Genomic DNA, 16,779 nt, shown 5'->3' on the forward strand with positions numbered 1-16,779 from the left:
ATGCTAAATGAAATAAGCCAGTCACAAAAAGACAAATACTGTATGCTCCCCCTTACATGAGGTATCCAGAGTAGTCATATTCACAGAGACAGAAAGTAGAATGGTGGTTGCCAAAGGATGTGGGGAGGGGAATATGAAGTTGTTTAATGAATACGGAGTTTCAGTTTTGCAAGGTAAAAAGAGTTCCGGAGATTGGCTGCACAACAATGTGAATATACTTAATGCTACTGAACTGTACACTTAAAAGTGGTTAAGATGGCAAATTTTACATTATGGATATTTACCACAAATTTTTTGGAAAGTTATCCTGTCTAAAAATCAAATATGCAACTGAAAGCAACAGTATAATGTCATTTTGAGCCTACTGAGCTAGTCATGGTGAAACTGGTATCCTTGTACACCAATTACCAGAGTCACTGTAAATTGATGTAGTCTTTTAAGAAAGACAGGAAGAACATTTCAATACTACAAATCTACAAAAACATTTCAATACTATAAATCTAGCCTAAAGAATTATAGTTGTTTTTTTTAAGAAATAGGGCAAAGTCATCAATGATATTCATTTTACAAACATTTTTTAAAAAATGAACCATCATAAATAAAAAAAAAATAGGGACGTAGTTAAGTTACTATGCATCATTACCTTTAAGGAATATAATTATGAATTCTAAGTATAAAAACAATTATGGAAATATGATAACTATCTAAACACAATTCAATGTTAGAAATCCAAATATAAAATTGCATATACACCAAGAACCCAATTACATCAAAATATATACTATCTGGACAATACCAGAGGACCATATGCAAAAAAGCAAACAAGTGGGGTTACCAATGACTTCCCCCCCATTCCCAAATGTATTTATTTTAATGTTACAGTTATACTTTAAAACAACAAAAGGGGATTAGAGAAAATGAAGAGAACAGATTAGTTTAGATGAGATTAGGTAAAATTAAGTATAAAATGGAGGCAACAGTAGGGTGTTTATCTAAACTGAAGTTACCAACTTAATTCCCTCCAAACACCTACTTCTACCAATGCTAAATTTTCCTTTATTTCTTAATCTTAATCTCAACCTCTTAACTCCAGATCTTCACACATGTTCCTTCTGTTTAGAACCCTCTCCCCCTTCCTCTTCACTTAGCCAGGCCTCATCTAGAATATGATTTCCTAAGGGTAGTCTTCCTGCCCTCCCAGAAGGAGGTTCCCTGGCTCCTGCAGACACCAGCTTCCCTTTTTGCATTAACAATGCTGTGGTATCTGTCCTCCCCACTAGTTCTGTGCTCCATGAGGCCCAGGGCCATGTTAGTCTTGTCGTTGTCTATATCCCCAAAGACCAACATAGCAGCAGTGCACGGGGAGGTGCTCACTAAATATGTTAGTACTAAAAAGAAAACATTATTAATATTTATTCTAAATCATACATTCTCTTCCTTAAAATTTGTTTTAAAATCAGACTCATACACCACAACTCTTAAAACATTTTAAGAAATTAATTTATAGCATCGCCTGTCTCAATGTTGTCTAAAAACAAGTTTTGAATCTCTCATACTTTGCAATATTCTGTCAATTTTCTAGCTTCCAATATACCTTTCAATTATTAAACTTTTAAGAATTATAACTACAGATAGTAAGTATCCTGACCATTTCACATTAAATTTAATATAACCCATAAAAACCCAATGAGAATCAAAGTCTTGATACGTTCACCTATTCTATTTTTAGCTAAAGAAAATTTATTAGGACAAAGACAAAGAAGCACCAAGTTATGGGAAGGGCTAACCTTTAGTGAAGCAAATTCAATTTATATATGAAGAGCTGCAGCTGCTTTATTGTTATTAAAAAAAAACTAAATTCAACAGCGCTATACCTTACACCTTCATAGTACTTATTCAAGAGCATCTTGAGATTTTCGTCAATGTAATTCAAAACAGGAATCATACGGAAAGGAATTTCTCTTGATAAAAGCCAAATGTCTCCTTTCAAGGTCATCTCACATTCTAGAAAATATTTCATTACCATTTTTCTCAAGTCTTTGCAATAAAAGCAAAACAGAAACCAGTAGAATAATAAATCTTGTTCTTATATAAGAGATTTGAATCCTATTTCAATTAAAGAAGAAATGGGAAATTTTTCTGTGAAAGAACCAAATCGGAAGGAAATGGAGAGATCACCACGCAGTCCTCCTGTCCCTTCCAGACAGCTTCCTGAAGGAATGCCCCCAGACCAGTCACACATGCCAGGACGGATCCCGGGAGAGGAGCCTCAGACAGTCCTAACCTCAGGGACACTCGTGAAAGAACTGGTCTGTATTCTTCTAAAATACCACATCATGTGAGATAAAGAACATCTTAGGAGAGGGCTTCCCTGGTGGCGCAGTGGTTGAGAGTCCGCCTGCTGATGCAGGGGACACGGGTTTGTGCCCCGGTCTGGGAGGATCCCACATGCCGCGGAGCGGCTGGGCCCGTGAGCCATGGCCGCTGAGCCTGCGCGTCCGGAGCCTGTGCTCCGCAACGGGAGAGGCCACAACAGTGAGAGGCCCACAAACCGCAAAAGAAAAAAAAAAAAAAAAAAGAACATCTGAGGAACCTTCCAGATTAGAGGAGACTAAAGAGACTTCACACTAAACGCAAGGCGTGAACGATACTCAGCTGGACCCATCACTGGAAGGACAGAATTGTCATAAAGGACATTATTGGGGAAACCGTCAGCAATGAAATAAGGATTGTAGACCAGATAAACATAATTTATCTTTTTGATAGTTTTACTGCAGTCATGTAAGAGAGTATCCTTATTCTTCAGAACTACACATCAAAATACACGATATATGCAACCTATTCTCAAATGGTTCCAAAAATAAATAACGTGTATTTTTAAAATACACATTCAGATATTTAAAAATAAAATAATGTATTGATCCCATGGAAAAAATAAAGTTGGACTGGGTGGGAAGGAAGGATAGAATTTCACTATATCAGAGGTAGAATTTCACCTGCTGAGAACAGATAGGCACTAAACAGAAAAAAATAACTTAAGAAGGAAAATTCTGCAGACCTAGAAGTTATTATTGTCCATCAGAATGCAGCTCAGCGCTGAGCTAAGAAAGCATAGCTTTAAGGTTAGACTAAAACCTGATAGCTAAAAATTTTTTACAGCACATTTTAGGGGAAAAGAGAATAATGACTCCACTTTTAAAACACAAGTCAACATTTTTAAGTATACCTTTCTTAAGTGGAGAGTTACTTCTACTAAGTAATCATTTGAGATCCAAGTTCCTTTTAACAAAGTCAGTTTGGGTACCTAAAAAGTTGGGGCGGGGTTTTTCTCCGGTCCTGGGCAAAGTTCCCTGTACATATAGGTACATATACCCATAGGTACATATAGGTACAAAGTTCCATGAAAGGTCTAAGGCTGATTTTTTTTTTTTTTAATCACAATGGCCCTATGGCCTCCATGTGTGGCAATATGGATCAAGACCATGTGCATTCTTCATGGCAACAGAGAAGGATCTTTCCTAACCCAAAAGAGGGTACAAAAAAGAAGCTTTCTCTTTAGTTAGCAATAAGGAAACCCCCTTTCATATAGCTTCTAGGTTACTTCTACCACCAGAAACAACATTTTTTATAATAAAGCATGCCAATGAAATATTAATATATCTTGGCAATCATATTCTAACAGTCTGAATCAATCATTTGGCATATAACCTTGTATTACTGCAGTTAAAACAATAAATTCAAGCAGGTTGAAAAATCAAATTCAAATTTTGTTGTGCCATAATTGTCACAAGGAAACAAGTTTGTAATATTCTTCCAACACTGGTAATACCTAGTTCCTCCTTTCCTGGTACATACACTTACTTGATCTATATCTACGTATCACAGAAGGAAAGAACAGAAAGTTATTACCTAAGGAAAATACAAAAGACCAACTACTGTAGGTTTACATAAAAACTTAATACATGTTTGCTTTTCAAATTTCTTTTAAGTTATAGTCAAGCAAACATATTTTGCCTTACTTTGCATTTATTAGAATATAACAAGGTTAACCAGTGAGGAGATCACAGTATTTTACTATATAGTGTCGAAAGCTTTTATCAGTGCATCCAATAAATTCCAGTTCTGTTCCATTCTTCTAGAATCTGAAACAGGCAACTGTACTTTTAAAAAGACATTGCAATTCCAAATGCCCCACAATTTAATATAAGATGTATATGAGTGTATGTTAGTATCTGACCATAATCTTTTTACATCCCACTGTTTAAAGTTTAACACCTGAATGCTCCAAATGTGTAAGCAGAAAGAAAACTGTTGCAATTCCAGGGGTACCTAGATAATGCCAGCAGAAGTCAGCTTCTGAATTTAGGGGGGAAAATAGCACTCCACTACCATCTGCCTATACGATGACCACCATCTTTGAAGCTAAATAAGAGATAACTCATATAAAAAGTTTTCAGTTCCATTTGCCCTCCTAACTTCTGGACCACAATCATGATAGAAACCTATACAACATTTCCTTTTTTTAAAAAAAATAACTAACTATGGCTCAGTGCTGGAAGTGGGAGTGGGAGACTGGGGTAAGGGAAACTGGGAAGACGTTCTCGCTATATTCTTCATCCTTTCAGCCCAAGGCGTTAAAGAGAGGCTAGAAAGAATTATTACATAATCACTTGTCTCTCTCCAAAAGAGAAAAAAAAAGTAACACCAAAATATCATTTTAGATCAGTTTTAAGGGAGAAAGATCGAGGCTAGGAAATTTTTAACATCAATTTCACATATCTGGGAAATGAGAAGACAACTATACAATGATATCCATCATATACACTGACAGGCTCAAATTCTCTTAATAGAAAATGTCTATTTGACTAAATGCAAAAAGTGATAATATACAGCTGTCCAGACACTATTTTAAAAAAAACAAACTGATGTTAATTATATGTAGATAAACTAGTTGTAGACCATATAACAAATATCACTTACAAGTTGTTTTCCATTATATGTCTTTTGATGAATGAGAAATACTAAAAGTCATACCTATAATATTTTCATATAGAATATACTAGAGAAGTTTTTGTTTTTAGAGAAGTTTTTGTTAAAGAGATAGGAAATTTTTCAAACCAGTACATCAGTTATAATAAAATGAATTCAAGAAAAAATTGTAAAACTCAAACTCTATTTTCTGAAATTAATGTCCTTTTCAAGGGGATTTCTCTCCAGATTTTATTAAATGCAGACACGCCAGTATTTAAAATGCAATTCAACTTAAATTTTCTTTTCTTTAACTTCTGCCCAACTTCTGAGGTACACAGCTATTCCATAAAACAGGATATACATCTAGATAGGCTATTGTTATAGAGAGAAGATGTAGCCAGTACTTAGGGAAAGTCCTATCTTACTTGTTGCATGATTTTTTCTATTTAATAAAAAGACTCAGAAGAATCCTCATCCCACCACTCAGGGATTTAGTAATCTCCTCAATTATTTGTAACATTATCTGCTCTAACAAATGTTAAAGTGTTCTTCACTTCAGCATCATCTCTTAGTCTACCGTTCCAACGAATGATGATATTTACTTCTACTCTTATTAGAAAGCAACAAATACACCACATCCCAAATTATTCGCTGCCATTACTTTTTCCTCAGATAAAAGAGAAATATTTCATATCCTGAAGTAACCTCAAAAAACTCACTCCACTATTTAGGCCAAAGGGCAGGATCAAACTCTCCCACACAACAGATTCACTCCTGGATTGCCCAGTCAACATCCAAAAAGACTCTCCTAGGAAACATTTCATATAATTACTTACAGAGCAAAACTTTTCCAAAGAAAATGAAATAAATACAGAAGTAAAGATTAAAAATTTTAATAGATTAGATAAGCTTTATTTTTTTTAACTTAAAACTTAGGAAAAGAAAAATAATTAGTACCCTAAATTATCACTTTTGGTTTTTGGTGCTTTTCTGGCTTTTTTTTTTTAACATATTCCATCAAAATAATCATCTAGAAATTGTTAAGCACTGCTCTTCTTTTTTTAATAAATTTGTTTATTTATTTATTTTTGGCTGTGTTGGGTCTTTGTTGCTGCACGCGGTCTTTCTCTAGTTGCGGCGAGAGGGGGCTACTCTTCCTTGTGGTGTGTGGGCTTCTCACGTTGCGGAGCACGGGCTCTAGGCATGTGGGCTTCAGTAGTTGTGGCGCACGGCCTTAGTTGGTCCGCGGCATGTGGGATCTTCCCGGACGAGGGCTGGAACCCGTGTCCCCTGCATTGGCAGGTGGAGTCTTTTTTTTTTAAGAAGATGTTGGGGGTAGGAGTTCAGTAATTTATTTATTTATTTTTGCTGTGTTGGGTCTTCGTTTCTGTGTGAGGGCTTTCTCTAGTTGTGGCAAGCAAGGGCCACTCTTCATCGCGGTGCACAGGCCTCTCACTATTGCGGCCTCTCTTGTTGCGGAGCACAGGCTCCAGAGGCGCAGGCTCAGTAGTTGTGGCTCACGGGCCTAGTTGCTCCGCGGCATGTGGGATCCTCCCAGACCAGGGCTCGAACCTGTGTCCCCTATGCATTAGCAGGCAGATTCTCAACCACTGCGCCACCAGGGAAGTCCCAAGCACTGCTCTTTACACAAACTACTCTTGCTTTTATAATCTTCATCAAAGATCTAAAAAATCCATTTTAAATGACAGCCAGACTTTAAATATAACAACTTTATTGCATCTTTGGCACCATCTGATAAAACAAAATCTTTAACAAATCTGATAAATGCTAAACATTGCTGAATATGCATTATAGAAAATTAAGGTCAATTTAAGTAGTGAAAAAGGCTTTTTGCAAATTGTAATAAAGTTAACAATTCACAATGAAATGCACAGCATAGCAGAATCATATAACACATATTCCACAAGACCAATATTCGGCCTCAGAACTTAACAGAATACATAAAAATTGAGACTAAAAGCTGAAAAACATCTTAAAGCACCTAACAAATTCTCTAGGTCTTACAGTTGGAGCATCCCAATTTGTGTGTCAGGATGTGCAGAGAAACAGATCCCTCGGCCCGGCCTGAGGTGTCAGAGCTGGTAGCCTCCAAGCCCCAAACATCTCCATTAGTTTATCTCACATGCTGTACAACTACTACCATGTCCTACATGGTTCATGACATGGGAAGGGTTAGGAAATCCTGCAGAGCTAAACGCATCCAGACATACAAGTATCCAACCTTTCTTGTAATCTCTAGAGAAATACTGAAAAAAATTTTAGTTGTCAATCTCATCCAAATCTAGGTTTGGAAATTCTATCTTTAATGACATGTATTCCTATTTTTTAACCTGTACCATGCTTCTCCAGTAATTTTTACAAAAACAGGAACTCTGATATACTCAGTTCCCTCCCACCTTTATGAAAACTTACAACCCCATAGAAACTGCAACACGGCACAGACCATGACAACACTCCCTAATCCATGGTTCCAGTTCTCTGCTCGAGAATGATTTCTTTCCATCACTACAGAAAATCAAGTTGGCAAGAAAGAAACTCAAAGTTTATTTCAAAGCGAGCAACGAAAGGGCTGAAAACTAAGAACAAAACTAGGCAAAGCAAATACTGCCTGTAACCCATCTTTTTAATTTACATCTAACAAAAATGTCTCTTTGTCAGAGGAATTTTTCCAGAATAAAATCTTAAGTTGTTCCCCTAACTGAAGTCCCTCAATAGTTCCTAAGCCCTGAGATATGAAGTCCAAACCTTCAGAAATGTACATGCCTCCGGACCCTGATTTCATCTCCTCCCCAGCTCTATATTCCAGAATGTTCAACTACTCAGTAACATCCTTGTATGGTCAAACCTTCATGCCTTTCTCACAGTGCTCCCCTACTTGGAACGCTTTATCCTACACACACACTCTTTTCATGGGAGCAGCTCGAATTTCAACCTAAGAATAATAACACATGGAACAGCTACAGTTACCACATAGTAGGGATGTCACTTAGGAACCGTCAAATCCATGCACTATTTACTGAGCATTTACTGAGTGCCAGGAACTTACCACTAGGAATAAGTCTTTGCCCTTAAGGAGTTTACAGAACAGATGAAGATCAGAGTAAACAGGCCGCTGATTTTACTGGAGGACGACGGCTACTAGAGTGAGGCAAGCAGCATGCTCTGGAGGCACAGTCCCACGGGGCTCACCTAGCGAGTGAAGTGGTAATGGACGACGGGGAGGAACTCTAGGAAGCAGGGAACTAAGCAGAAACTGATTTATTTTTAAATCTTAAATGTGAAGTAAGGATTGGGGACTTCACTGTATTCCCAGTGGTTAAATGCCCAATGGCATTGTTCATGCTTTGCAGCTCCCTTTCTTCCCAACAAACACAGAGAAATTACAGATAAAATATGAAGACAAATGACCAAAAGGACATACCTATGCCCCCAAACACATTAAACGTCTCCACAGATCAGAAATCTAACAGAAACACAACGTGTGAGCCTTGCTGAAGCCAGGAGGTCTGCTGAGCTCTGGGCCCCAAAGCAGGAAAAGGCAGCAGGCAGCTGATCCTCGGGGATTAACTATGGGTTGATCGTGTGGTGTAACAAGGGCTCCACAAGGGCTACGAGGGTCAGTAGCCAGGCTTTTTGCTCAAAACCAGGGACTGGGCTGGCACTCTTCCTTGATAGGAAACTAGACTGAAAAAGACTTCTGCTAACTGCACTCAGGCTACAGCTTAGGAAGCGGCTGACCTAATGCCAGCTGCCTCAGTGACTGAATCTGTGATATCCCCAACGTCACCATGGGACCGGGGCTCTGGTCCACTAACACAGACCTGATTCTGATCTGGGAACTCCAAAGCCAGGCAGAGACAACGGCAAATCTGCTAGACCAGCAGGGGAAATCACAAAGAGACAGAGAGACACACACACGCGCACACACACACACAGGAAAAAGAAAAAAGAAACTCCCATCAGAACTTGCCTGCAGAATTACAGAACATGATGAAAACACCAACAATATCAACAACTACACATAAACTCACTGCAGACAAGACAAAAATCATCAAATGATCTGAAAAAGACTTTAAAATAAGCATGTAAGAGATCTTCGAAGAGATAAATAACAACCAAAAAAATATTAAATACAAACGAGCAGAAATGAGAAATGAACTAGTAGATATAAAAAAAAAATTTTAATCTTGCAAATGAAGTATAACCATTGTAATTTATAGATAAATTGTTGGTGGTTCTGATACGTATCTTGGCTGCCTAGTAAGCCATCCCTCCCTCTGCTTTCACGCTCACAGGGCTCTGAGTTTTAGGGGGCAGTCGTGTTAGACACCAAGATTCAAAAATCAAAGACACCCTGTATTTGTCCTCAAAGAACTTGCCAGCTGTAACAGTGATCTACCAGACCACTAAGGTTACAACGCAGAACAAAATTTAGTTACATTTCCAAAAAAGGTAAGCATTTTTTAAACTAAAATGCTCTTAGTGTTCATGAAGTCATATTACCATCTTTACTAGAGTTGGCATTCTATGATAGGTAAACATTCTCACAAAACTTCATATGAATGGAGCTGACATAACCAAAGGTGCTTCTTTCCGAATCTGTATTTGAACTCATCTGGCAACTATCCTTGTTTATTCAAAGCACACCACCGAAAAAGTAACCCACTGAAAAGTCTCCAAAACCAAAGACCACTACTTGCAATATTACTTTTAGCAGAAAGCACTCAAAGATTTCACAATAACAGCTTCATTTTCACTTATCAACTGCCTGATTATTCAAACTGATGAGAAAAGCGACTCTATTCCTATTAAGGTAAATATAATTAATATAAATAACATGTGAAAAATTTTAAACTCTCTAATATTATATTCCAATAAGAAAATGCTCACTTCATCCCAAGGTTTCCATAATCAAAAAGCTGTACTCTAAAAGTACATCAGAACTGTCATAGGATTCCAGTCAGGATTAAATCTTAATTCTTTCCTCACTCTCTAAAAGTAAACAACACAAAATAGTAAAATCCAGTTCTGTTCACAAACAGAAGTGGAAAGGAATGACAGAAAATATTACACATACCATCCCCTCACAACTGAGAAGACAGGTCTATAGGATAGACTTGGTTCCTTGATCCATCAAAGACATTGATAAACAGATTTCTTTCTTTTTTTTGCTTAAATATAATATTAACCTATGTTACCCAATGATTAAATTTCACACAATAAAACCTCTGCTAATTATGGTCAACTGCAATTTTTTCCCTCTTCATATTTCCAAAAAGTCATTTTCCAATGGCTAGTCAACAGAAAAGTTTAGATAGTAGAACTAAACCAGCCAAGAAGCTAATGACACAGATATCCTCACCACACCTAACTTCTTAGAATAAATCAAACATCAATCTCCTCGTTTAAATACAGGCAAGTGCACAGTATTGGGCTGAACCAGATTATCCAATCTCTGATGAAGTGACATAATTCCAATCTGCTCAGTAATAATTTTTTTCTTTAAGTACAACACCGCAGATGCTCCTGAGAGGACTGAAATGATACACAGGAGGAAGGGCACTTACCCATGACTGGAGATGTCTTTGTACGTGGTCCCGATCAGGCACTACACCCAAATCTGCTGTCCAACGTTTCTCAGAGGAATACATGTCCTGGTCAGAAAACAAACAGAAAGAAATCATATTTTCTAAAGGTCCGTGTTTAAAGTTTTCTAAAAGGAAATAAAAATAATTTACTTATAAAAATTTTCTATTTCTAAAAGAACCCCATGACGTCATCTAAATATAAAAAATTACCAATCTTCGGAATATCATGATTCTGCTCCTATTTTCCTTTTTCAGTAAGCCATCACCTCAAAAGCAAATAGTATGTCTAAAGGAGTTACCACACAGAAACTTATTAACATGTGCCCTTTGTCTTCAGTCCCTCCCCATCCCACCCCCACATAAATAAGTCATAGGAAGCAAGCACTCCATTTGGGGTAAATTAAGCATATCGCACAAGCTAAATGTATGCTGACTGCACACAGGTGATTTATATACACCATCAAATAAAGGTTACCAAAGTGATTGCTATGGACTTTCCCTTACAATGGGCAGTTTCCTCACTATAAAAGTAATATGGTTTCATTGTTTTAAAAAGCTGGAAACAGCAGCAAAGTAGAAAGAAAAAAAATTCTCTCACAGTACAATACCACTACATCTACCCAACCATGTGGGGCATATCTCCTCTCCAGGAACTTTCTGTACATATTTTAAAAATACACTTTATAAATACTACATACAAAATTTTGTATTTGGTTCTTTAGAGTATAACGTAAAGCACCACCCTGCATTATTATAAATACAAACTTAACCCTCTGCCAAGATTTCCATTATAAATCTTCTTCTCTTGATAATATATTAAACAAAATGAGGCATAAAGTAATACTAATGCTACATTTAAACATAACCACGGATGCACAAATGCCTCCCCAAACCTAATATATGAAATTCCACAAACAAGGTAACATCAGATTCGATACAAAATTTACATTTGTGCTAAGTCATGTGTAGCTGCCTTCATAAACTGATAAGCTACTTCTCGTAATCACCAGAAGCGGTGATTACTTTCTAGATCAATTAAGAAAATAGCATAATACTAAGGACCTCTGCTTCTGAAACAGATTTCAGTTCAGGAACCATTTTTTGAAGAAATAATGCTTGCCCCACCTATAAGACATCTCTACTCATACTGTGTAATATACAAAAGAAGGATAAATTCACCGAACAGAAATTCTGGACGCCCAGCAGGGTCCACACGCTGTAATTAGTAGTGGCCTATCTCCGACGGGCTACCGCATAATCACCTGGCCCCCACCCCACACGCCCTCCTCTTCGTCTTGCAGTGGCTACTATTAAATGATTTCCATTTCCAGATATCCCAATTATCCCAAAGAAAATGAGAAGCTGTAGGGAAAATTCTAAAGCAACACATAATCCACGTGACGAAAGGTTCTCACAATGAATACACTTTCTTCCTGGTGCTTCGCCGAGTCTATTAGACATGTTTCCCGGCCAGGAGACTAGGAGGTGGCACACGCTGCCCAGAGGAGCGAACTGACAGGTGGCCGAGGACGAGGGCCCCATGTCACAGAGACACAGAGGAGACTACCCGCTCACAGGGGCCCCTGGAGCTCACGCACAGCTCGCTCACACCTGTGGGGTCTTCTCTCTGCCCAGGGACTTCTCTCTTTGTTCATGCTTATATCAAGTTTTTTATCTTAATTTAAAATTCCTACATGGCAACATCAAAGCACTTTGTACTAAGTCATGCACCCCTCCTACCCACAGTTATAAACTGCCAGATAAAAACTTATTCAAGGATTGAAGTTCCTCATATATTAGTTTTCTCAGCACTAAAAATAGTAACCTCAAAAAACCAGGATAATAAAAACATAAACACTGGATTTATAACCTTACTATCTAAGGTGGTAAATGTACTTGACAAATATGCAACAATGCATGAGTTGGAATTAATGTCATGGAGTAGTTCTTAGAAAACATATTTTTAAATTACTTATAACTGAAGTCCTATGTTCAAGATTCTTTATGCTAATCACAGCTTTGAAATGCAGACCCTCCATCCCCAAGTAGGTGGTCACCAATTCTTTTCAGCAATGAGGCAGTTCAGAAGCACAAATGATAAAACTTTCAGATTCCCTTCCTCCTCCTCAAAATGCTACCAACCTGGACATACGAAGAAGAAAGAAGAAAAATCTTACTTGTTGTTTTTCACACCGTCTAAGAGGGAAAGAGTCTGTCTTAAATCCAGAGTTTCACGTAAAAGGTATTATTGGGATATTTCTGCAAAATCTGGCCTTTCAACGCACTTTCCAGGAACTTGAGCCACTGCTGTTTATTTTCAGCAAAGAATTTATCCTCATGCTAACCTACTATAGGTTCTTTCAAGTGGTTCCTCCAACTTTTGTGATAACACTTGATATGCACAAGTGGTAATGCTACAGCAGGCCTCCTTAGGCCCGCTGACACCCATCCTGACAGGGAACTCAAGGACCAGTTAAAGGAAAGAAACTCCACCATATCCTTTTCTTTACTGCAGGCACTAAACATGACCTAAAAATAATTCCTGTCACTTTTTTTATTGTTTTGTTTTGTTTTTTGGGGTTTTTTTTTTTTTGCGGTACGCGGGCCTCTCACTGCTGTGGCCTCTCCCGTTGCGGAGCACACAGGCCCTGGACACGCAGGCTCAGCGGCCATGGCCCACGGGCCCAGCCACTCCGCGGCATGTGGGATCCTCCCGGACCAGGGCACGAACCCTCGTTCCCTGCATCGGCAGGCGGACTCTCAACCACTGCGCCACCAGGGAAGCCCACTTTTTTAATATTTATTTTTATTTAGTTTATTTATTTGGTTGCGCTGGGTCTTGACTGCAGTAGGCGTAATCCTTAGTTGCGACTCACAGGCTCCTTAGTTGCAGCTTGCCGGCTCCTTAGTTGCAGCACATGGCCTCCTTAGTTGTGGCATGCGAACTCTTAGTTGTGGCACGCATGTGGGATCTAGTTCCCCAACCAGGAATCAAACCCAGGCCCCCGGAATTGGGAGTGCAGAGTCTTATCCACTGTGCCACCAGAGAAGTCCCTCCTGTCACTTTTAGTCAGTTAAAACCTACGGAAGTATTTAAAAGGATTTCTGGTTTTATAACACCAGATCATCTATTCTAAAACTAGCTCAAAAGTCCCACTTTTAAATTATTTTAAAACTTAAATTTAATAGAATTATAAACCACAACATACAGTAGCACATTCTATTGTTTCTAATAATATTCTGTCTGGAGATCAAATTAACATTAATTTATTTCATTGTACAATAACTTCTACAAAGAAAATACACAAAGATTCCCAATCTCTACTAAAAGCTAATGTAATCTCCATTTTTAATCTCATCACAAATTATAATTTTAAAAAATCAAATTTAATCTTGAAGATATTATGCTAAGTGAAATAAGCAAGTCATAATAGGACAAGTACTCTATGATTTCACATGTATGAGGGACCGAGAGAAGTCAAATTCACACAGACAGAAAGTAGAATGGTGGCTGCCAGGGGCTGGAGGAACGGAAAATGGGGAGTTAGTGTTTAATGGGTGAAGAGTTTCATTTTGGGAAGATGAAAAAAGTTCTGGAGATGAATGGTGATGGCTGTACATTAATGTGAATGTACTTAATGTACCTGAACTGTACACTTTAAAATAGTTAAAATGGTAAATCTTACGTGTATTTTACTACAATAAGAAATAGAAATGTAAAAAAAGAATCAGTTACCTATGGTTTCGAAAGGGTAAGCAAATCCTGAAGTAACAGAAATTACAAAGAATTTAGACTTTTTAATTCATAAATACTAAAAACCAACTGCATGTTTCTAATATTTGGCTATAAGAGAAAAAGAAGTGTCTACGTGAGAAATAGCTAGGACTCATTACTTAGATTTTTTAAAAAATCCCTAAAACTAAATTACTAACACACGCTCCTGCTAAATCCAGGAGGATTTAGCTGTTCCCCCAATACCAACATTCACTATGATCTCTTAAACTCATTTGGTTTATTTCCATCCATTTTCAAAATATTTGTCCTTCTAAATACGTGTATACTTTTTCATTCATGCACTCTTGTATACATAAAACACTGACACCAAGAAGCTGAAGATTATGTGTAAGACTTTAAAAACTTTACCCACAGTTCTATTTTTATCATCTTTAAAAATTTTGTAGAATAAGGACAAAGTAATTATTTAATTAATTCTTTCTCATAATTTTTAATTTCATGGTCAGTTTCTATTTAAAGAATTCCCACCACTCTGCTATGAACTTTCCAATGTTTATCATTCAAGATAAGTACTTCAGGGCTTCCCTGGTGGCGCAGTGGTTGAGAGTCTGCCTACTAATGCAGGGGACACGGGTTCGAGTCCTGGTCTGGGAGGATTCCGCGTGCCGAAGAGCGGCTAGGCTCGTGAGCCACAACTACTGAGCCTGTGCGTCTGAAGCCTCTGCTCCGCAGCGGGAGAGGCCGCAATAGTGAGAGGCCCACACACCGCGATGAAGAGTGGTCCCTGCTTGCCCCAACTAGAGAAAGCCCTCGCACAGCAATGAAGACCCAACACAGCAAAAATAAATAAATAAATTAACTCCTACCCCCAACATCTTCTTTAAAAAAAAAAAAAAAAGATAAGTACTTCACTAACTAATAAAATAAAGCTGTAAGAGACTTCCCTTTCTGCAATTCTTGTGTCCAAACGGCTTGAGAACCCTTTTGCTACATGACACCTAAAAATGCTTGATAAAAATATAAGAATTATCCTTTTGAATGCATAGCAAAGCTCACAAGCAACTAAGGGATGTCCTCAGAGACCAAAAAAGTAAACAGGAGCACAAATAGAGAGTGGAAGGTGGGCAATGATGCCAGCAACTGCTCTAGAGGCACTGACAATCCCCTATAACCAAGCTATACTGTCTAATACTGAGCCACTAGCCACATGTAGCTTTTTAATTTTAAATTAATTTAAAGCATCTAAAATATAAAATTCAGTTCCTTTGTCACACTAGCCACATTTCAAAGGTGACTACTGGCTATCATATTAGCACAGATATATAATATTTCCATTATCATGGAAAATTCTATTGGATAATGCTGAAGAGCTTTCAGTGTTAACAGTCATGCATGGGACAAAGCAAAAGCTTCATACTACACAATATGGGAAGTCAGACTAAAGATAAGCACTTAAAGCCTGGTCCCTGAAGAGCTAAATCTTCAATAAAAAAGAATAAACTATGAAAAAACAATCTACCGCAAACAGAGACTAGAGAAAAATTCTCCCCTGCGTCTAGGCTTATTGGTGTTTTGGGAGGAGAAGGGGACTATTCCCTGGAAGTTTGCAACCAAAACCAACCTTCACACGGGTATCAAGTTCAAATCCATACTACTTGTACATTGTGAAAATCTCAAGCCTAGAAATTAAGTGGCCCTGGGTTGACAGTGTCCTCAATTGCAATTCTTCTCTGGGAGAAAGCACTCTTAACCCAGGTCTCGTAAGAATTTCCACAGATAAAGTTACCATAAAAACAAGTTCAAATTGTAAAACTAAGGATAATAAGCAAGATACAACAGATATAAGTATATAATTCACGATTTTTTTTAAAAAAGAGGGTGGGGCTTCCCTGGTGGCGCAGTGGTTGAGAGTCTGCCTGCCGATGCAGGGCACACGGGTTCGTGCCCCGGTCCGGGAAGATCCCACATGCTGCAGAGCGGCTGGTCTCGTGAGCCATGGCCGCTGAGCCTACGCATCCGGAGCCTGTGCTCCGCAACGGGAGAGGCCACAGTAGTGAGGCCCATGTACCGCCAAAAAAAAAAAGAAGAAGAAAAGCAAGAGAATGCTGGATCCCAGAGTTTCTGGGGACAGGAGTAAGATAGAGGAGGAGTTGTAGGGAGGTGTGAGCCAAGACGGTAGTGCTAGCATTCTACCACTTAACCTGAGGGAGGGGACAGTACAAATATCATTCTATTAGACCTTACATAACATTACATATAGTCCTTTGTATGAATATATATTTTATTATGAAAAAGCAAAACTTTTCCAACAAAATTCAGAAATGAAATGATTATAAATAAAACTGACAACATATGTTAAGTAATCACATGTATAAAAGAGTTAAATGCATTTATAATCTTTAAGTCATAATAAAGAGACGGAAAGAGTTGTAGTGACTCACATTCTTTTTTTTTAATTAATTA

The 16,779-nt window shown here is 38.0% G+C and overlaps 1 protein-coding gene across 6 annotated transcripts in view; it reads right to left on the reverse strand.

Annotated features, from left to right (window-relative positions):
• The window catches only part of USP6NL (USP6 N-terminal like), a 145,017-nt gene that overhangs the window by 117,453 nt on the left and 10,785 nt on the right, over window positions 1-16,779 (reverse strand). For all 6 annotated transcript variants that reach the window (XM_067701163.1, XM_067701144.1, XM_067701154.1 and 3 more), the window contains exon 2: window positions 10,560-10,646. In XM_067701163.1, the coding sequence (XP_067557264.1) occupies window positions 10,560-10,563 (4 nt within the window). In that variant the 5' untranslated portion in view covers window positions 10,564-10,646. The remainder of the gene's footprint in view (window positions 1-10,559; window positions 10,647-16,779) is intronic.

Source organism: Pseudorca crassidens, chromosome 1, assembly GCF_039906515.1.
Source record: "Pseudorca crassidens isolate mPseCra1 chromosome 1, mPseCra1.hap1, whole genome shotgun sequence".
NCBI classification, from domain to species: Eukaryota; Metazoa; Chordata; class Mammalia; order Artiodactyla; family Delphinidae; genus Pseudorca; species Pseudorca crassidens.